Source organism: Telopea speciosissima, chromosome 5 (genome assembly GCF_018873765.1).
Source record: "Telopea speciosissima isolate NSW1024214 ecotype Mountain lineage chromosome 5, Tspe_v1, whole genome shotgun sequence".
NCBI lineage: Eukaryota > Viridiplantae > Streptophyta > Magnoliopsida > Proteales > Proteaceae > Telopea > Telopea speciosissima.
The window spans coordinates 51,411,652-51,434,552 of record NC_057920.1 but is presented as its reverse complement, the minus strand read 5'-3'; the positions used below and the strand labels follow the sequence as shown (position 1 = coordinate 51,434,552).

General features: G+C 39.2%; 2 protein-coding genes across 2 annotated transcripts; one reads left to right on the top strand and one right to left on the bottom strand.

Moving 5' to 3' along the window:
• Positions 1–6,812: 6,812 nt before the first annotated feature.
• LOC122662729 (pentatricopeptide repeat-containing protein At5g57250, mitochondrial) lies at positions 6,813–10,404 on the bottom strand. The gene is made up of 2 exons (XM_043858450.1): positions 6,971–10,404; positions 6,813–6,885 (listed from the first exon to the last, which is right to left on the bottom strand). The coding sequence occupies exon 1, from the start codon at positions 10,378–10,380 to the stop codon at positions 7,048–7,050; it is 3,333 nt and encodes a 1,110-aa protein (XP_043714385.1). The 5' UTR covers positions 10,381–10,404; the 3' UTR covers positions 6,813–6,885; positions 6,971–7,047.
• A 9,026-nt stretch (positions 10,405–19,430) lies between these two features.
• On the top strand, positions 19,431–22,447 carry LOC122662178 (trafficking protein particle complex subunit 4-like). Its single transcript, XM_043857747.1, has 3 exons — positions 19,431–19,492; positions 19,611–19,779; positions 22,222–22,447. Exons 1-3 carry the CDS (start codon positions 19,433–19,435, stop codon positions 22,416–22,418), a joined length of 426 nt encoding a protein of 141 aa, XP_043713682.1. The 5' UTR covers positions 19,431–19,432; the 3' UTR covers positions 22,419–22,447.
• The last annotated feature ends 454 nt before the right edge of the window (positions 22,448–22,901 follow it).

Here is a 22,901-nt window from a genome sequence, read left to right as displayed (position 1 = left end):
TATTTCTAATAAAAGGTCTTCTTCCTTATTTCAATTGGTTCATACTGATGTATGGGGTCCGAGTCGAAAAGCTTCTCTCTCTGGTCATAGGTGGTACGTTACTTTTATAGATTGCTATTCTCGATTCACATGGGTCTACCTGATGCACACAAAAACTAAAGTTTTTTCCTATTTTCAGCACTTTCACACGATGGTCCAGACCCAATTAATGCCACTCTCAAAGTCTTGAGAAGTGACAATGGGACAAAGTATATGGAAGGTCAGTTCCAACGATACCTTGCTACCCATGGGATTTTACATCAGACTAGCAGTGTTGATACTCCAGCCCAGAATGGTGTGGCTAAAAGAAAAAACCGCCATCTCTTGGAGGTGGCCAGAGCACTTATGTTTGCTCGACATGTTCCTTCTTTTTATTGGGGAGATGATGTCCTTACTGCGGCCTATTTGATTAATAGGCTGCCTAGTCGGGTTCTTGACTCCAAGGCCCCTGTCGAGCTCTTACTTGGCTCTTCCTTTTTTATTGTTCCCCCTAGGGTGTTTGGCTGCGTTTGCTATGCCAGGGATACTAGGTCCCCTAGTAAACTTGAACCCCGTAGTCTCTGATGCATTTTTTTAGGGTACTCTGCCACCCAAAAGGGGTACAAGTGCTATTATCCTCCTACCAGACATACATTAATCAGTATGGATGTGCTTTTTCATGAGACTATGTCTTTTTATTTGTCCCCACCTCTTCAGGGGGAGAGTGTTAGTGAAGATGTGCTGACCATAGAACCTCCCCTACAGTCTGTTTACAATGAGTCTGTCCCTATTCCTTCTACTCCTAGTCCTCCCTCTGCTTCAGGGGAAGAGGTTCCCATACAGGAGGAGACCATCCCAGATGATGTTATTGACATTCCTACTCAAGGGGAGCAAACTCCAGTCCAGAAAACCATTAGTGACTTTCAAAGGAGGATTAATGAATCTAATGTGCAGACTTATACAAGGAAACATAAGCAGCTTCAATCAACTATAGCACCAGTACCCATCCAATTGCTGAACCTGGTTCCAAAACCTACCTCTCCACCTGGTAATACTTCTTCTCCTGATTTACCTATTGCTATTCACAAGGGTGTCAGGGCTTGCACTAAGCATCCTATATCCCATGTTGTTTCTTATGACTCCCTTTCTCCATCCTTTCATGCTTTTGTCTCTTCTCTTTCTTCTATTCATATTCCTAACAATTGGCAGGAAGCTCTATCAGATGGAAAGTGGAAGGCAGCAATGATGGAAGAAATGGAAGCCCTGAAAAAAAATAGCAAGAGCGTGTGATTCTTCCACCTGGGAAGAGAACTGTTGGATGTAAGTGGGTGTTTGTAGTGAAACAGAAGGTGGATGGCACTGTGGATAGGTATAAGGCACGACTCGTGGCAAAGGTGTTCACCTAGACATACGGCATTGACTACCATGAGACCTTTGCCCCTGTTGCAAAGTTGAATACTGTTCGGGTTTTGCTATCCTGTGCAGTCAATCTTGGATGGGAATTGCAACAGTTGGATGTGAAGAATGCTTTCCTCAACGGAGAGCTGGATGAGGAGGTGTATATGGACATTCCACCAGGGTTCTCTTGTGACAAAAACCAAGGTAAGGTGTGTAAATTGAAGCATGCACTTTATGGGCTGAAGTAGTCACCTCGAGCATGGTTTGGCCGGTTTCACAAGGACATGATTTCTGTGGGCTATAAGCAGATTAATGCTGATCACACTCTCTTTATAAAGAGGGTTGGTGGAAAACTCACTGTTCTTATAGTCTACGTTGATGACATAGTGGTCACTGGCAATGATGGTGATGAGATCAGCCAGTTGAAGTCCTTTCTTGGCCAGGAGTTTGAGATTAAAGATCTAGGAAAGCTACGGTACTTTCTTGGGGTTGAGGTTGCCAAATCTTCTAAAAGCATTTTTCTCTCCCAAATGAAGTATGTCCTAGATTTATTGGCTGAAACTGGTTTGTTAGGATATCACCCTTCAGATACTCCTATGGATGCTACTGTTCGCCTCAAGGAAAAAGAGGGTGAACTTGTTCATAAAAGCTAGTGGGGAAGTTGATTTATCTCTCACACACACATCCGGATATTGCTGTTGCTGTGAGTACTGTGAGTCAGTTTATGCATGATCCCTAATCTTCTCATATAGAGGCTGTTCTTCGTATCCTTCACTACCTGAAGTCAGCTCCTGGAAAGGGCATTCTCCTGTCTTCTCATGGTCACCTACAGATAGAGGCGTACACTAATGCTGATTGGGCTGGTTCTACAGATCGCAAGTCTATCTTTGGGTATTGTTCTTTTATAGGTGGCAATCTTGTCACTTGGCGTAGCAAGAAGCAGAATGTGGTTGCTCGTTCTAATGCCGAAGTAAAATTTCGTGCTATGACACAAGGCATTTGTGAGTTAATTTGGCTCAAAGGCCTGCTACAAGACCTTGGGGTTCCTATTCGTCTTCCTATGATGTTGTACTGCGATAACAAGGCTACAATCAGTATTGCACATAACCCGGTACCGCATGATCGCACTAAGCCTGTTGAAGTGGATAGGCATTTTATCAAGGAGAAATTGGAAGAAGGGTTGATTTGTGTTCCTTTAGTGAAGTCTGTTGATCAGCTTGCTGATATTTTCACCAAGGGATTATCCGGAAAACTGTTTCATCCTAATCTAGTCAAGTTGGGCATGATTGTCATATTAGCTCCAATTTGAGGGGGAGTGTTGGATTATATGGGCCAGAATACCGTGGGGGGTATTCTGGACCTTTTTTACTGTTTTATTTTATTTTTATTATGTGGGTTTAGTCCCACATTGCCCACATGTAATTCTGTCTTCTATTTTCAATAATATAAATACAGGCTTGGGGGTGATCATTAATCATCCAAGCATTCTCTCATATTCTGTTTTGTTAACAGGTTGATTCACCCTTCCCAGAGATACACATCTTCTGGAATTGAAGCTCTCCATCAGTCCATGCGGCACTCTGTTTTGAAGGGTTTTTTTTTCAGATCTGGAAATCTGAAATTACTATTGATCTGTCCTATAGATCATGTTGATGTTTTGAGGTATTGTTGTCCCTCCATGAGGGTCCACTCGATCAAGATTTGAAGCCAATCAGAACTTCTGATTTGTGGTACTCTATTTTCTCCAATAACATCCTGCGATACTCTGTTTTTCGGCTGGTTTTCATTATATTGATTATTACCATAATTACAGATCTGTTTCTCAGATAACTCTGAGATTATAGGGCATTGTTCCGATCCAAATTTGGGGCTTATCTGACTCTAGCCTTAGTTGCTATTCAAAATCACCCATATTGTGGGTTTTGTGGTTTCAGATCTGATACTTTCTGACTACTGGTTTATTGATTCTTATCACATCACCCATATTATTGAATGATCCTCAACAACCAGGAAACAATGCCCTATTGTTCCTCTATCGATCACTTGAATTCGCCACATATCAGCCGATTAAAAAACTGTTTTTGGCAGAGTTTGTTGCCAGTAAACCAATTTGTTTACTGGTTTTTTGTGCATGATGGCAGATCCCAAATCTACCTCGGACAATCTCAATGTCCAGATTACCACTATCAAACTCAATGGAGAGTTGGTAATTATTTACTATGGGCTCAGGTAGTTAAGGTTTATATCAATGCTAAAGGGAAGTTGAAGTATCTCCAATCTGGCCCTCCTACTGATTCTAAAGAACCATCTGATGTGAAGGCCTATGAGGAGTGGATGCAAGAGAATGACACTCTCCTAATCTCCTTATATGGTTATGGAACAGCATGGATCAACCTATTGCAGCAAATGTCATGTTCCACCCTAGCCAAAGGAGTGTGGGATGACTTGAAGGCTTGAAGCGAACCTTCTCCTAAGAGACCAATCTATCTCATGTCTATGATTTATATGATAAACTTTTTACCTTTAACCAGGAGGTCAGGTCCGTGAGTGAATACTTCAATGCTTTTACGGGTGTCAAAGAGGAGCTCAATATTCATCAACCCCTTGCTACTAATTTAGAATAGTTACAACTTCACCAGGAAATTTCTACATTTTGCTCTGCTCATGGTATGATTCATCAAATAAGTTGCTTTTATAGCCCCTCCCCCCAACAAAATGGGGTTGTTGAACGGAAAAATAGACACTTGTTGGCGATTGCTCGGTCTCTCATAATCCATATGAATGTTTCCAAACATTTTTTGTGTGATGCCATTCTCACCGCATGTTATTTGAAAACCGAATGCCCTACTCTGTTCTAGATAACCGTTCATCTTTATCTATTATATTTCCAAAATCTCCTTTGTTTTCCTTACCGTTTAGGGTGTTTGGCTGTGATTGTTTTGCACATATTTTACACCCTCACATAGATAAATTGTCTCCCAGGACTGTTAAATGTGTTTTCCTTGGTTATTCTATAACTCAGAAAGGGTATAAATGTTATGACCCGGTTACTCACCGGCAATTTGTCAGTGCTGATGTAAATATCTTTGAGCATACTCCAGATTTTTCTCCTCCTGTGTCCAGATCTATTCTTGATGCTGAAAATATTTATGCACCACCTATTCCGGTTCTTGTGCCCTTTCAAGATGTTCGAGTGGCTTCATCTGCTACACCACTCCAAGTGTACCAGCGGCATTAGAATACAGTGTAGTCACTCCTGCTTCACAGCCCACCACTCAGTCTACTCCTCCAATTTACCAGTGGCTCTTCGCAAAGGTATTTGTTCTTGCACTTAGAAATCCATGACTAATTATCCTATTGACAATTTTGTTTCTATATCTCACCTTCCATCTCCTTAACATAACTTTGCCTTGTCATTATCTACTAACTCTATTCCTAAGAATAATCATGAGGCTTTATCTCATCCAAGGTGGAAAGTGGCAATGGAAACAGAAATGGATGCCCTAATTTCTTGATAGACATGGACCCTGGTGGAGTAATCTCCAAGTAAGGATCTTGTGTGTTGTTGTTGGGTGTACACAATTAAATAAAATCCAAATGGTCTAGTAGAACGGCTTAAAGCCCGGTTGGTTGTGAAGGGTTATACTCACTTATGGTGTGGATTATTTCGAGACCTTCTCACTTGTTGCCCGTCTTAATTAAGTCTGCGTACTCATCTCTTTAGCTGTCAATCTCAACTAGCCTCTCTATCAGTTGGGTATCAAGAATGAGTTTTTCTATGGTGATTTATAGGAGGAGGTGTATATAGAGCAATTTCCAAGATATGTTGCTCAGGGGGTTGAATTCACACAAAGTATGTAAGTTACACAAGGCCATTTATGCTTTAAAACAATCACCTAGAGCCTGGTTTGACAAGTTCACTTCTATTGTTACTAGTGTGATTTTTCACAATGTTATTCTGATTACTCTAGATATGTTTGCCGTTGGGGTTCTAGAGTGGTTGTGATGGTTGTTTATGTCGATGACATTATCACATCTAGTGATGATGAATCGGGGATTGCAGAGGTAAAATCTTATCTACATCAGCATTTTCATAAGAAAGACCTGGGTTCCCTCGGCTATTTCCTTGCCATTAAAGTACTACGAAGCAAGAAAGGGATTAGTCTAGCACAATGAAAACAAGCGTTAGACCTCTTGTCTGAGACTGATATGCTTGCCTCTAAACCAATTGATACTCTTATGGATCCACATCAGAATTTTAGGATAGGTGATGGTGAAGATTTTGATGATAAGCACCAGTATAGGAGATTAGTTGGGAAACTTATTTACCTAATTGTTTCTATATCTGACATTATCTTTTGTTATTGGTGTTATTAGCCAGTTTATGCAATCACCAAAGAAGGTTCACTGAGAAGCAGCTTGTTGTATCTGAAGGTATTTGAAGGGGGCTCCAAGAAAGAGGCTCATTTATCGTCCTCATCAGAATGTTGATCTGGTGGGGTTTTCCGATGCTGAGTGACCTGGTGCCGATGGTGATAGGAAGTCTACCACAGGATATTGCACGTTTATTGGTGGCAATCTCATCACATTGAGAAGCAAGAAGCAAACAACTATGGCTAGATCCAGTGTTGAGGTTGAGTATAGAGCTACTGCAGATGAGTTGATGTGGTTAAGATCGCTACTGTAAAAGTTGGGTTTTCCGGTTACTCAACCTATGAAGACGTTTTGTGACAATCAAGCTGCTATCTACATTGCCAGCAACCTGATGTTTCATGAAAGAACCAAACACATTGAAGTTAACTACCACTTTGTGCGGAGTGTAGTTATGAAGAAATTGATTATTACTCTGTTCATTTCTTCTGCTGGTCAGCTTGGTGATATGTTCACCAAGCCTCTGTCTGGTCCTGCCTTCCAGAAAAGACTGTTCCAAGCTAGGCATGGGTGACTTGTATGCTCCAGCTTGAGGGGGAGTGTTAAAGTTAGTAGCTTGGGGAGGGTATATTGTTATAGCTAACCACGATAGGAGGAGTGTCCCTGTCGTGGTATATATTATCTACTTTATTAGTTATTTGTTTGTATTGTATTCTAAGTAGGTTTCCTATTTAGACTAAAACTTTATTTTGTTACACAGGTTATAAATAAAGGATTATCCCACAATAGACGCTCAAGCTGTCTATTGTGGTTCAGCAACTCTCTCTCTCTATCGTCTTCTCTTCTTCCTCTTCTTCTTCTTCTTGCTGTCTAGTCTTCACGTCTTGACTGGTTATTGATCTATATTCTGTTACTAGTAGATTTAAGGGATATTTTATCCCTTATGTAACTTTTCATTGTTTTCATGAAAAACAGAAACAATAATCATGTATTCAATAAACAAAAAAAGTCCACAACCTAAAGTTAATAAAATGTAGGAACAATACTTGAATCGAAGTCTGAGGGTCCATACAGTCTAAGATTTCTTTTAACATCCTCCTACCCATGTGACATTGCAAACCTCCAGAAGTGAGTTTTGAACTGGATGGAAAACATGAAGTTCAACAAGCTATATAGCACATACCTATGGGCAGTGTCAGCATAGCCTCAGAAAGAAAGCTCCAGATCGATCCAGGAGTCAACGCTTCATTAGAAATTTAATCAACAACCCTTCTGTGAGTACAAAATCATTTCTTTTGCAACTCTATTAGCCTTTTGTGGCTCTCCTTTCGAACAGAGGGATGCAACAAGGGCATAGTAAGCATCAAAGTCAAAAAACAAGTGCTTTGTCACTAAATTATCTGCCACCCCATTTCCTTTCCCCTCTAACAATTCCAAATCCAAATCAGTTGTACATAAGGAGGTCAAAGACTCCGCAACAACATTATCAAACAAGTCTTTGTGTGGCTTCTCTAGTTTTTGTGATCCTCCGATGGCACCAGACCTCCTCCCAAAAGGGTAAACCAGAGAGCCAACTTCATTAAGGACACTGATGGCCTCTCGAATACTTCCTTGCTCACATAAAAAAACAAGAATATTTCCTATTGATTCTGTTTCAATCTCAGCTGCAGCTCTATCTATCAGCTCCACAACAGATTGGACCTGAAGCATCTCTCTCAATATATTCCTAGCCTCTTCCATCCTTCCCTTAGCAAGAAGCCCTTTTAATAAATAAATGAAACCAATGAAATCAGGTAAGACTCCTTTCCTTTTATAGTCAAGGTAGAATCCAAGGGCCCCTTCCATGTCACCTTTACAGCAACAGCCATTAATCACAGCACTGACAGTAAATGCATCCGGCTGATGGCAACTTTTTTCCAAATCAAGAAGCAGCTCCAAGGCCTTTTCCATTGACCCAAGCTTGCAATACCCATCAATCAATGAATTGTAAACACGTGTATTTGGAATGAAACCATTCAGAACCATCCTCTCAAGCAACTGTTTGGCATCTAGAAGGAACCCTTCTTTAGATAGAGCACTGATAAGTGTACCATATGTGATATCAGTTGGGACCAAATTGACTTTCTCCAATGAATCAAATAGCCTAAGTGCTTCAATAAGACATCCCTGCTGACACAATCCATAAATCACTGAATTGTAAGTGACAATATTAGGTGCTATTCCTTTCTTTTTCATGGTGTCACACAGATCTAAGGCCCTATTGAGATACCCTGATTTACAAAGTCCATCGATCACAATAGAATAAGCAACTACATTCAGAAGAGTCTGATCTCCAACTTCCAAGATGAGTTTATACGCATCTGTAATTCTTCCTTGCTCTACAAGCGTTTCAACAACTGGGAATGGATCAAGGACACACATATCCTTTTTCTTCATCGTGTCAAGAAACCGAAGAGCTAGTATTACATCCTTCTTACATAAGTAACGAACTAGAATCTTGCAAAATCTGAACTCTGACCATCCATAATCTTTAAGATAGGCATTCATCATCACTGGTTGAAGCCAATTATTTCCTTTGGTAATAAGCCCTTTAAGAATTGAATAGTAACAAATGCTTGTCACGCCAAAGTTTTTACTCTTCAACATCATATACACATCAAATGCAGACTCAGCACAACCTCTCTTGCACAAGAAGTGAACAGCATCACTGCATACGTCACCATATATTTCTGGTTCTAATTTCTGAATCCCATAAAGAAAATTCAAAACTCCTTGTCCATTCCCTTGCTTAAACAGTGATCTTATCACCATCATATAGGTAGCTTTACTGGGAGGCAGACCTTTCTCAATGAGTTCGGTAAATACTTCAATTGCCATATCTAACATGCCATTCTCACAGAGCCCGCGAATAATACAATTATAACACACCACATCAGGAAACAATGAAGTCCTATAGGCATCAAATATCTCAAGTGCCTCATTGATCCTACCAACTTTACAGTAGCCATCAATCATTGTGTAATAAGTAACAGAATCAGCATGCCAACCCATCTCTAGCATCTCCTTGAAAATCATGTAAGCATCTTCCACCAAACCTGTCATAAATAGTGCTTTAATTAGTACATTACACATGACGCCATCCATCTTAACACCAGCCTCTTCCAATCTCATCTTTGTTTTCAAGACCCCCTCTACATTCTTTTCCTCAATGTAACCATGTAACAATGTACTGTATGTAAAGTTATCACCAGATATGCACTTTGAGATCTCATCCGCTTCACATGTCCTCCCAACTTTGGACAAGCCATTAATCACAGTGTTGTATGTGACAATTCCAGTAATAATCCCCTTCTTCTCCATTTCATCAAGCAAACTGAAAACTTGATCAAAATCTGCTTTCCTACAAAATGCATCAATCAGGGTCGAGTACATTACCTCATCTGCTACAATTCCCAGTTCTTCCAACTTCCTAAACACACTGACTGCCTCATCCAATTTCCCTTTCTGGCAAAAACCGCGGACGACTGCAGTATAAGTGACCAAATTAGGTTCCACTCCAACCTTTTTCATCTCATTTAAGAACCCAACTGCCTTTTCCACATTCCCTTCCTTTGAGAACCCATCAATAAGAATGGTGTAACTAACTATATCGGGCTTTATTCCACTCTCTACCATTAACTTATGCTTCTGAAAAGCCTCCTGTAAGACCCCTTCGCTAAAAAACCCACAAATCCAACTACTGTAAAAGACAGCATCTAAAACAATTCCTTCCTTCTCCATTCTACAAACCAAGTCAGAAACCTCCTTAACTCTACCCTCTATACAAAGTGAACTCACAAGAGCCGTATATGTTACAACATTAGGCCGAAAAGTTTCAATTTTCTCAACCTTCTCATAAAACTTTAATGCGAGCTCTGGATTTCCAATTCTACAAAACCCTGAAATTATTGAACTACAAATGGAATTATCAACTGGGTGTCCAATTTTCTCATCTGTCATCATCTCCAAGACTTCAATAGCTCTATCCATCTTACCCAGAGAACTAAAACTGTGAATCAATGACGAAAAGGTGGAGAAAGTAGGCAAACTACCGTGATTTCTTAAGCAATCCCGCAAGAGAGCAAATGCTTTTTCTGGGTTTTTTCCAGCAACGCAGAGGCTTTGAATTAGAGAATCCCATATACCATTTCTGGAATGAAACCCTTCTTTTCCCAATTGGATCACGAAAATCTCAGCTTCTTCAAATCTCCTATCTTCGAGTAGAGCCCGCACCACGATTGAGTGAGTACCAGAGTTGCCGCTTATTTTGTTCAATTTCATCTGTGAAAACAAGTGAAGAACAGATTTGAATCGTTGGTTTTCAGAGAGGAACTCAAGGAATTGGTTGAAGGATTCCAGGGTGGGACTAAAACCTCTTTTCAAGAGGTTCTGAAGCGTTGGGATTTCGGGTAGGTTTCGAGGAGAAGAAGAAGAGAAGTTTTTGGCAAGAATGGTAGATGTAGTCATCGTTAAATTTTGAATTAAGAGACGATTGGGGAAGAAAGTTGAAGAGAGACGAATAAGGTTTGCAAATCCTTCCTTCATGGAGAGCATACGAACCCCTCGAACTGGATGTCGACGATTGACATGAAGTGGTAGTTATGTAATTTTTCTGGTTACTAGGGTTGTTGTCGTCATCTCATCTTCAAAGACGTGTGTAAAATTTTTTTTTATGTGGTTGGGGGGTGGGGGGAAGAATGCTATCAGATCCTGTGGCTCCTGCAAGGCTGCATCTTGAAATGAAAAAATGGCATCTATGTTCATGCCTGCGTGTAAGGATGTTAAACGGTGCGGTTTTCGTTACACCGTGTTTGGTTGCCATGTTTAAATCTAATTCTCTTGGTGCCTACATTGATTTTGATGTAACATTCACAGATTAAGCATCTGTAGATTTGAATTTGTGACAAAATAACTGTTTGGTTACCTGATTCTGAAACCTGAATCTACCAGAATAACTGTTTGGTTACTTTAATCTCATTTTAGTCAAACTCCGGCATTGATAAGAACTCCTCCGTCAAGATGAATCCACCACTATTTCGGTCTAGCAATCCGAATGGAGAAAATCCACCTTTGCAACCCTTGCTGGAAATGGGTTCTCCTTGACCTCTGCAATCATTGTCGAAAAAGAATTCTTCGATCGTGGTTAGGGTTCTAAAATAAAGACCTGAGATGCAGAAGAAGATGAAGGGGAGAGAAGAAGGGTTAGGATTCAATCGTGAGGGACAAAGAGAGAACGAAAGAGAGAGAAACAGAGAAAGAACGAGAGAGAAGAGACAGAACGAGAGAGAGAGAGAGAGAGAGAGATTACTTGGAGTCAATGAGGAGAGTAGCGACGACGGCGATGAGGAGGAGCAAAGCCGCGGATGGTTGTCGTGAACTTGAAGAAAATCTCGATTTTTTGTGAATCTCCAAATGTCGAGGCTTTTATACAAAGGGTCGAATCTTCAGATTTGCAATTTTTTGTGTAAATGGTGGATCTCTGGATTTTTTTGTGTATCTCCATATGTCATCTCATAAATCAACCAAACACTACACGAAATTGAGAATCATGATTCTGTTGATTCAACAACCAGGGATTTACGCAATCAAACACGGTTACAGTATGGTTTCAGTTTGATGCACATTTTGCAAGGTAGATATCAAAACCGCATTGGATAAGAATATGTCAAAATCATAATCGTTTCACATGTAGTGCGGTTTTACTGGTTTCTATTCAGTTTTCGTTATCCGATTAACAACCGGTTTGCATGTAGTTTGTAACACCGGTTCACATCCGATTTCACCTTTGTATTTTTTTATTCTATTATTCTTTTTTTTTTTTTTTTTTTATGATAAAAAAAACCAAAATATATTACGAATTAAGATAGGAATATACAAAAGCATTGTTTGATTGCTGAGCCATTTTGGCTAGGTTAAAAGCGACCACCGAACAAAACGGATCCCTCTTAAACCTAAAGTTCATATCTTGGCCTATAAAGTTAATGTCTAAAAGAAGTTTAAGTAATGGCCAGGGCCAAGGATTAGTAGATGGAGATGGAAGAAGATCAGCAATCCGCTGATTCGAGCACCATACTTCTTTCCCCTTCAACCCTAACTGGCGAGCATGCTGAAGACCTATACAGATGCTAAATAACTCTGGTTCCATATCATAATATGCTATATGAGGACTGGCAGCAATCAAAATAAGCTTTCCCTCCAGTAAAAGAAGGTAAGACCATCTAGTAGAATCTACTCCAGTGATCTGATATTCTATTTTTCTTGTCCTTGTTACATGGGAGATGGAAAGATAGGAGTAGACTTAATGCCGTATGCCTGTAGAAAGTGATAGAGATTAGCCTTGGGTTAGTTTTTTATACCCACGTTACCATGTAAGGACGTAACCCACCATGGTATCAATGATGATGGTAGCCATGGATAGAGATTAAAATATGGAAGGGATTGAACAATGGCAGGGAATACATTATGGGTGATGATGGTAAATATGGAAAGGGATTAAAAATTGATAAGGATTAGAGAAAAGGGGAACACAATGTCAAGTAGTTAAGAAAAAATAAACTATACCTTTTTTTATTCTTTCATTTAATCTATTTTATTTTTCATTGTGTCCACGACATCATTTCCTATTAAAAACACATCAATTATAAAACGGTTTATATGCGGTTTCTATTCGGTTAATCGTTGGTTTTTGTTCTAAAACCATAGTTGAACCGAGAAGGGAATCTATGAAATCAAAATCAAATCATTTCTTTGCGGTTCGATTTGGTTTGATCTTAACGATCGATTTCGGTTCCATTTTGACACCCTTATCTGTGTGTGCTCTCATTGGCCCTGTGCTAGTGCAAGTGCTACATGACCAGATATAATTGTGAGATAACCTAAAGGGGGGTGAATAGGTTATCACTAGTAGAGTATGCCTCTTTTTTGTTCTATTTTAGAAATGCTTGATTTAATTATATAAAGTTGAAAATCAATACTTAATGCAGTATGTAAATGAAAGCGTAAAGATAAAGAGACACAATATTTATAGTGGTTCGACTCCGAGAGTCTACGTCCATTCCTCTCAACTTTGAGAGAATTCTACTAGTGTTTCCCTTTCATTACAATAAGTGGGAAACAATCACCTTTACAAATCTTTTTCTCAGGATAAGAGAATTCTAACTCTTTTGAGGATAAGAGCATCCTATAGACGCTGGAATTTGTCACCACCCCCCGGTGATGACGTCCCCCATGGAAGCAAAAAAGAAGAAGAAAACAGAAATCCGACATGCGTCGGGCCCACACCATTGCAATCCTACGGCAGGGCATCACGCAGCATTGCATCAAACTCCGCGGTACAGCAGTAGTGCAGGGCACTAAGGTGGCGGTGCGGAGGCGAGGATCCCTATAAAAAGGGGTCCTCCCCCCACCCCAATTCGGAGGAAGAGTAGTAAGACCTCGAGGAGCGTGTTGCCAAACCCTTTTTCTGTCAATTTGGCCTTCCAAAGTCCCATTTTGCCTATTATGGGGTTTCCCCCACTTCTGATTTCGAGTCTTTGAGTCTAGTTACTCTGCCCAAGGTCTAGATCATCTAGACCCGACTTTCCAATCAATTCATGCCTTGTTCTTTTGAAGATCTGAAGATTCTTTATGGCGTAGTTACTTTGTCCGAAGATCGAGCATTTGGCTCCCAAAATCTCGCGACGCCTTTACTCTGCCCAAGATTTTGAGATTCAGCACCCTTAAGCCATTACTCTGTCCGACAGCAAATTAGTCATTTGTCTCCACTTGAGCCAGGAGATACTTGTCATCTTGCATCTATCATAATTGCATTGATTTGGTGTACAAGTATACATTTCCATCATTAACCTTTGATTTTGGCACAATGTAGACTCTCAAGCATACATGTGCAGTGTACATAGTAGTTAGCATAATGCAGTTTAGTTTTATTTGAACAGTTTACGCATTATTATTTAGCCATGCATATTGGTTTAGGCTACTTTATAATGGGAGAATATTCGAAAATAAACTTCTAGTAGAAAGATTAGTTTACCCAGACGAGGTGGGTGCCTAACACCTTCATAGTCTCGTAACCTGACCACTTACCCTGAATCTCTGACCAGACCAAACGGAATCATGTAGCCCTCCACAGGGCTACACCAATTGGGTCCTAGGCCCTAACCCTAGGTGGCGATTCCATTTTGTATGATTGTATGACCCCCATCCCCTGATAATTGATATAAGACCCTTTTTCCATCAATGACCGCGGATAACACAACCATCCGCAGACGGAAGACCACTCGCGAAAAATAAACACACACCCCGCGTCGTGCGCAGAACGGATCCTCACAGATCCTTGCATACTAAGATGTTTTACATGTGGTAAAGGATTCTTACTAGGTTGAAGTGGTAAGCTCTCCCATCTTAATTCTAACTCAAAAGACTGAAGTCCATTCTTAAGTCTTGCGCTCGTTTGTCCTTTACTAATATTGATGTGGTCTAAAGGAATTTAAATTGGTCGATATTCATGAAACTATTGAGATAGTGGGTCTCAATGATGTCCTCTTTGATCTTGAAGTTGATGCCAAAACAAAATATTATTAAGGCGATGGAGTTGCATGAGAAACATTGGACAGATGGATGACCAATGGAGATAGGGATTCTAAACTTTCTCTAAAAAAATTGACGATCGAAGAATTTGATTAGGTCTCTAAAGAAGGAAGATGGATCTATTATGAGTGAGTCCATTGTCATGGCGAAGTACATTCCATGTAATTTCAAAGATTTTCACATGGAGGTTCCGATTGAGGAGCACCTTGAGATTTTGTCATGCAATATTGATAAGGTGTATATGTTGGGGTTATAGGTTGTTCCATCAAATGAGAAGATTAAACAGGCCATCTAGGATCTTGACCTAGATAGTTTATCAAATCTGGACCGTTTCACAGGGAGTTTTTTCATGAAAGCTTGGAAGGTTGTGGAAGATGATATATGCAATGCAGTTAAGATTTTTTTTTGAAAAAAAATCGGTGTACTTCCCAAAGCTGTTAATGACAATTTTATTACTCTTATCACAAAGGTGGAAAATGCTTTGACTTTGGACAAATTCCGCCCCTATCTGTATGAGGAATTTCTTTTTTAAGATCCTATCTAAAATCATAGCTTTGAGGGTGACTCCTATTTTTTAACGTTTATCTCAGAGGAATAGGGCATTTTTTTAGATAGGAAAACTTAAATTTTCTAGCATTGGTATGACATTGAAACTTGCCAACATAATGCACCAGCCGGTCAGAGTAAGAGGCATTGGTTTCAAGATTGATGTGAAAAAAACCTATGATACTCTATCATGGGATTTCTTATTTGCAGTCCTGAGGTTTGGGTTCAGTGATAAATGGATTAACTGGCTTCACTAAATTTTTCTTTCTTCTAGAGTACCTGTTATGGTCAATGGAAGATCGGTGGGTTTCGTTGGAGTTCAAAGAGACCTCCATCAAAGGAATCTAATCTTTCCTAACTTGTTTAATCTGGCGGAAGAGGTTCTTTGTAGAGGGATTCAGAATCTTATATTTACAAATAATATCAAATCTCTCCCAGGGCCGAGGGGTACTATTGTTCATGTCCACCTATGTTGATGACAGCTTATTTTCATGAATGGCTAAACCAAGTATGTGAGAAATCTGAAGGCTTTACTTTTCAATTATGAAGATTATTCTGGCCAATGAATAAATCTTGACAAAGGTAAGCTTTTAATGGGAAATATTCCTCTGTCAAGGAAACAATGGATTTCAGAGGTGTTGGGAATACCATATTGCCATTTTCTTACTAGATATTTAGGTGGTACAGATTTTCAAAGGTCATGTGAAGAAGGAGCCTCTTCTTCCCATGGTGGATAATATTAAAATCAAATTGATGGGTTAGAAAGGCAAGCTGTTATCCATGGCAGGATGATGGAGCTAGTGAAATTAGATATCTCTGGTATTCGTTTACACAATTTCTCAGTATATTGTTGTTCATTGTCGCTCAAATAAATTAATGGAGGGGTAGGTAGATGAAAACTTTATTTGGTTTGGGGGTGTGAACTTGACAAAAATGGTGGTTGTCAAATGGGAGGATGTGTGTAAGCCTAAAGAGGAAGGGAGCCTTGGTATTCATCTACTTCGGGTTGTAAACAGAGCTTTGTTGTGTAAGTTGGCTTGGAATGTCAAGAACAGAGACTCCTCCTTAAGTAAGTTTTTCAAAGTGATACATATGTTTAAAAATGGACGGGTTTCTCAATGTTATAAAGCTTTCTTAGTTTGGCCAGGGATAAAGAGAATGTGGGATTTTATTTCACAGAAGGAGAGATGGACTATCGGTAATGGGAAATTTATTAATTTATGGAAAGATAGGTGGATGGGTGACTTCTCTATTGATGAACTCTCGGAGCTGGATCAGAATATCTTTCACAATATGGAAGATCAGGTTGTGGATTTTTATTAATGAGGACAAATAGAGTTTTCCAGTTGTTTCATCCTATTTCTTGAACTTTCTTTTCAATAAAGCTAGGGAGATTCATATTCCATGTGATGTCTTGGTGGACAGATATTCCTGAAGCTTATCCCCTTCATGGATCTTTTCTATCAAGACCGCTTGGGAGGATATAAGGCTAAAAACACTACCGTACTTTGGCACTCGGTAATTTGGAACAATAACCTTCTTCCTAGATTCTCAATTTCCAGTTGGAGGATGCTCCACGGTAGGCTTCCTTTCGATGAGAACATTTTTGTTAGGGGAATTTAGATGGATCTAGGTGCGAACTATGCCATGACCACTCTGAATCAGTTTATAATTCTCTTGTGGAGTGTAACTTTGCAGCTTATCTATGGTCTAGATTTGCTGAAGTTTTTGGTGTGAGATGGTAGTGCCCATGTTCCTATGCTGATTTGGCTCTTTGATAGAGGCGCAAGGTTCGGCCTTGTGCGGCTTGTAGGGGTTGTCTTAATTCCCTATAATGTATGTTTAGAATGAAATTTGTGCCAATTTGAAGGCTCTTCTAGATCCCCTTCTATTGTTTTTAGAAGAGTTTTGTCAGATGTGAAGGATATCAGTCCATGGATGAAAGGCTCTGTCAAATCTGTGGAGGACCTCCTTTGTTCTAGAAGGCTAGGTATTTCGGTTGGCCATGGCTCATCCCCTAGAATTGTGGAGGTGTTTTGGTGCTAATCTTCTATTAATTGGATAAAACTGAACATAGATGGTTTTGCCCTTGGGAATCTTGGCAGAGCAGGCACGGGTGGTGTTTTCAGAGATCAGTTGGGCTCTTTATCTCATCATTTAAAGTTTTTTTTTTGACATAAGGCAAACTACGAGGCAAAGTTTTCAACTCTTGTCCGTGAATTATACTTATCTAAGGAGTTGGGGTTTCGTAACCTGTGGATTGAATTTGATTCAGTGCCTGTGGTTATGTCGACTCAAGCTCAGACACTTCCTTGGTTTGTTCTTCAGGATTGGTGGTTTCTGTTTTCTTACTTGACTACTATGGATTGGAAAATCTCGCATTGCTTTAGGGAAGTCACTCTATTGTAGATTTCTTGGCCAAAAAATGCAGCTAAAGAAGGTGTATCTTCTTTTTTGATTGATTTTCCTCCCTTTGTTAAGGAGGAAATTCAAAGGGATTTGTATGGTAAATCTAGGATTCGTTTCTATTAATTTCTGGTAGGGATTGATGGCTTCCTGTTGATGGCAATGCCAAAGGTCGGAGCCTCTTCTCTCAATGGTTTTCTATTGTATTCTTATTGGAATGTCAGAACATTAATTTTGACTCTTTCCATTTTTATTCTTAATATATTCTTTATGATATTTAGGGGGGAAAAGTGGCAAAAGAGGCATTGATAAATCTGGGACTACTAGAGCATTTTTGGACATACATAGGAGGGTATGTTTGTAAATTTGATGCATCGATAATTCATACCATTCCTTAGACATGATCACATGATGGTCAGAATTGTCACATCACTTATCCACATTATAAAACAAGTGTTGCCATATGGAATTGCGTCAGGGTGGATCATTATCGTCTCCGGTTCCCTGCCCGATACAGTTGTTCAGTTCCTCTCATGGGAGGTCAGAAATGACGACCTAACCCCTGCACGAATACATTGCTCGAATGAGGTTACGTCATCATTTTAGCCTTCCTACAAGAGAACGTGAACAACGAGAGAAAATGAACAACTGTACCTTGCAAGGCCCGGACAGGAACAAAATTCACGTCAGAGTATGCAGAGATATTTTTCCCTAAAATCCGGTTAGAATGGTAACGGGCTCTATATATATATTTGGAAATTCAGTTTTATGAAATATTATTTCTCTTTTCGGGACTATTCTCACATCGTGGAATAAAAAAACAAGCACTTCTGTGAAAAAACATTCTCTCGTAACTGAAACGTTCTGAGCGTTACCAGAAGGGACATTAAAAGTTAAAATTAAAAGATACCGTCGCCGGCTCGCCGTTACAGTCTACTATCTGCAATTAAGAGTTGCTTGTAGTTGCAGGTACATCTCTCCTTTCTTTGCCTAGGGTTTTCGGTTATATCTTGTTGGGTATAGATCTCTCTCCCTTCAACGTGTTTCTCTGCTATTTAAAACCCTCTTTCTCATTCGAAAAGGTGAAAACAGAGTATTCTTCTAAGCAACCTTTGCAGAAGAAGGTTGACTGATCGAGAGATCTGTATCTGATCTAAGAGGATCTGAGTTATCTGACATCGAAATTCTATCTTTTCTTAAATGATTTTTTTTTGGATTACTAAGTGGGGATTGTTTCCTCTGCTTTGTTAAACTTTTTCATAAGTTTTTGGGCTCTCTCTCTCTCTCACGCACACGCACACATCGATCTGACTGTTTTTGGTTACATTTCTGTTTTTATCGGAGACCTTTTTCCCTCTGTTGCTCTGCCTTTATTGACTGGGTTTTGTATGATCAAACTTCAAAGGTAACAAATCTGTAGGGGAATTTTACTGTGAATATTTGGATGTATGGATGTATAGATTGCAGGGGAAGCAGAGTAATTGGTTGACAGTAGAAGAATGTATGTCATAACTTGGTGTTTGGAAATTACCACACTTGGCTTTGATATTTCTGTTTCTAGAAACTGGAAGAAAATTGAAATTTTGATTCTTCAATTGCATCTCATGGAAATTTGCTTTTGCTAAGAATGCCAGATTAGTAGTGTAAATAGTGGTTTGAGTTCTTATTGTCCATTCAAGGAATGTTGATTAAGTTGGAACTCTCTGATAACATTCCAGATAAATTAGTTGGATGTTCCTTTCTTATTGATGATTGAATGTTTTGTTTAGTGGTTTCGGACTGCTGACTGATCTTTTGATTCTAAGCAGTCCTTGCAGCAAGCAGAGGGGGCACTGTTGCAGAGGCTGGACGGATAATAGAATAACCAAACAAATGGAAATTGGTTATTTGAAACTGAATAAAACCTGAAAAGGTCTCGAAACCTTGATTTTCCATTGTTTCTCCACAGGCAACAACCTTGGAGTAATTTTCAATGCCCACTAATTTAGGGTTTAGATGTTCCTGTTTCATGATGTTCTACATCCATTATACCTTTACTTTCTGTGCCTAGGTTCATCAAAGTCTCACAATGGCTGCGATCTACAGCCTTTTCATTATTAACAAATCTGGGGGTCTGATATTTTACAAGGTAATTCCTTGTTCTCTTGTATCGCTCCCTCCTCTTCTGCAGAATTCCTGAAACATACCCCTTTTGGATAATAGTTCTGTTATAGATATCTTGAGTAAAATTTCTTTCTTCATTTTAGGATTATGGATCCACAGGGCGGATGGATACAAATGACAGCTTGCGGTTGGCGAGTTTATGGCATTCGATGCATGCAATCTCTCAACAATTATCTCCTACTGCGGGTTGCTTAGGAATTGAACTCCTAGAAGCCGACACTTTTGACCTTCATTGCTTCCAGTCGCTCACAGGTACATCCTCCATGCCTTTGCATTGGATCATACAGAAGTTCTTGGACGATAGCTCCTTGAATATAGTCTGCCCTCTGGAGTTTCTTAGTAGTGTTTTTCAGCCTCTTGTACTCCGAAACTATACAATAAAATTAAATAAAGCATCTTATTCTCAATAATTGATGCATCACCTCAAGAGTTTCAGATGTCCTTTTAAAACCAGTTGAAGGGAGTGCCTTGTCATAGCTTAGTATGTGATTTTTATGGGTATTATGTGGTTAGTTGCTCTGCTTATTACTGAATTGGTACTCGGTAGCAACCACAGATCTGCCCCTACCAGTCTCCTTGCTGGTGCTGGTCCTTTTAATTTGAAATGGCACAACTCTTTTCAGCAAATTCCATTGCTTAATTCAAAGAGACACTGAAGTAACTCTAGAAAATTAGACAAAAAATACTGAGCTATCCTTGATGGAGTGCTCTCAATCGCATTAAAACTTTAACAATCTCCACAGTTCTATTTGTGAACCAGTGTTTTGTAACTTCGCTATGATGGAAGTGGTGATCAGAAATGGAGATTTATAGATGAGAAATCTAAATGGGAAACAGTAACAGAGTCTCGCTCCCCCCCCTCCCCCCTTTTCTCTGAATTCTTACTTCATTTATCTTCTTCACAGTGAGAACCCCCTTTTTCTCTGAATTCTTACTTCATTTATCTTCTTCGCAGTGAGAACCGCCTTTTTCTCTGAATTCTTAATTCATTTATCTTCTTCACAATGAGAACAGCATGCTAGTTCTACTCTCAAATAATTTGATGTCTTCAGGTTGAGTATGATACTCATAATGTTGTGAGTAAGAAGGAAATAGTTAGAACCTTGGACTAAAGGGTTGATTTTTAGGTCATACTCACTGCAGGTCTAGTGGGTTCACTTTGCCAAAGCAGGGCTTTAAAGGAGTACCCCATGCGGGGGTCTAATTTTTGTAATTGATTCAACTAATTTGAGTTGCACTAGTATGGATACTGTATAGTCATATGGATATATTGGAATCCTGTTGCAATTGGTTTTGCTCTTTAGATGGTTGAATTAAGCTGCTTTGGGCTCTGGTTTTTGGTGTTGGTGTCAAATTCCCCTTTCTAATGAAGGTGCTGATTCTTTGAAGACCTCTAGATTCTAATTTCAGTGAAGTTAGCTTATTCTTCTGCTCCTAACTTTTTATGCAATGTATTTATTTTGATGAGTTTCTCTGAACATATTAAGATTACCATATTTCCTGTCAATGGGCCATCATTTTATACCTATTAACTACCTTAGCAGGTCCTATAAACCAACAGTGTCACTTGGACCTTTTGCATCAACTACCCTAAGACCTCATCACAACAATTTATCTGCCATATTTGTGCTTTATCTACCTAAAACTTCAAACCTTATCTCTAATCTTCCCAATCCATAGCCTTGAACACTTTTACCATGATGAATCCATCTCTCGAGAATGTATTGTGCATAAAATAATGCTAGATATCTGAGAGAAATATGTTACTTTCCTGGTTGCACATGCATCCTACACATTTACTTGATCGACATTGTTGAGATTTTGGTTCTTCTATGTTAAAATCCTTCTTTAGTTGCACCTGGGTGATTTCCTACAGAAAAGACATAATTTCATATCATTCTGTAGTTTTTATGTTTGCTATGTCAAGCACCTCGTATTTGTGATTAATTCCGACGTTTGTATCTTCCCTCCTTAAGTAGGTCAAAAAACATGGTTTTTGTTCTCTCTTTTTCCCCCCTGGGTTTTGGTAGGTGCGGCAAATATTTATATAATATTACGGAAGACGGGAAATAGCAATAAATTGGTTTTACAACTTGGATCGGAATCAGCAAACTCTACCAGTTTGACTCAGAATTGACAGAGGCCGATTCTAATGGATCCTGATTCTGAATGTATTAAATCTTACAGAGTTATGTTGATGTTACTTGTGTAACTATGCTCTTATTATTGTTAAGTAAGTATAGGGTATGTAGTAGTTATTTAATTATGATGGAGTCTTAGGAGTCATGGTGGTGGTTATGTAATTTATCCTGGAACGTGGGTAGTAGTTGTAGGAGTTATTACTATGTGAGTGTTGTATTCGGTTGGGACTTGTTAGCTTATTTAATAGGGGCAATACATGGAATAGAAGATAGAGTGATGAATATTTGAATCCCATATAAAACTTCTCTGTGAGAAAGAGGATCGACGACCTCCCAATTACGCCAATTACGCTAGGCTTCGTCTGTAAAGCCAAAAACCTCTATTTTCTCCTCCCTTATTTTCTCACCTCCCTCTCATCAGTTGAATCCAGGTGATTCTGACTGAATCTGGAATGATTCAAATTGGAATCAATGGATACTGATCTTGTACCCAATTCAAAGTTTAAATCTTGAGGGCAACTAATGGGAATCTCCTGCTGTGTAAATGTTGCAGGAACAAAATTTTTTGTAGTTTGTGAACCTGGAACACAGCACATGGATGGCCTCTTGAAATTGATATATGAACTCTACACAGATTATGTTTTGAAAAATCCCTTCTATGAGATGGAGATGCCAATACGGTGTGAACTCTTTGACATCAACCTTTCTCAGGCAATCCAAAAGGATCGTGTTGCATTGCTGGGACGATGAACCTCATGAATTTCATTATTATTATTTTTTAGGTTGTCATGAAGTCCATACTGACTATTAGTAGATGTTCTGCTCTTTATTTTTCAGTCTATGATGCTGTATTCCAGCCATTCACGTGTATTGGTTAGTGCAGATCCATTTCTTTCTTCTATGGTTATGACTAATGGAAAACAATATTGTAACCAACAGTCATGAACTGTGGTGGTGTTGGGTTCATTTTATTTCATTTATATCCACAATTAATGGCCTACAAAAATTCAATTAGATCATGCACATATATATATATGATAGCATCACCGAGCAAATCTCAGACATGGCAACCTAAACACGGACAGTAGAATTTAGAATGGAGAAATGATCTCATGGATAATCAATCAGTAAAATATTGCTTTCTAAGGGTTGGGTTGAGAGTCTGAATATGATAATCACTAACTAATTTGGGTCTGAAAAAAAAAAGAAGGGAGAATGTTCTTTGTGCTGGGG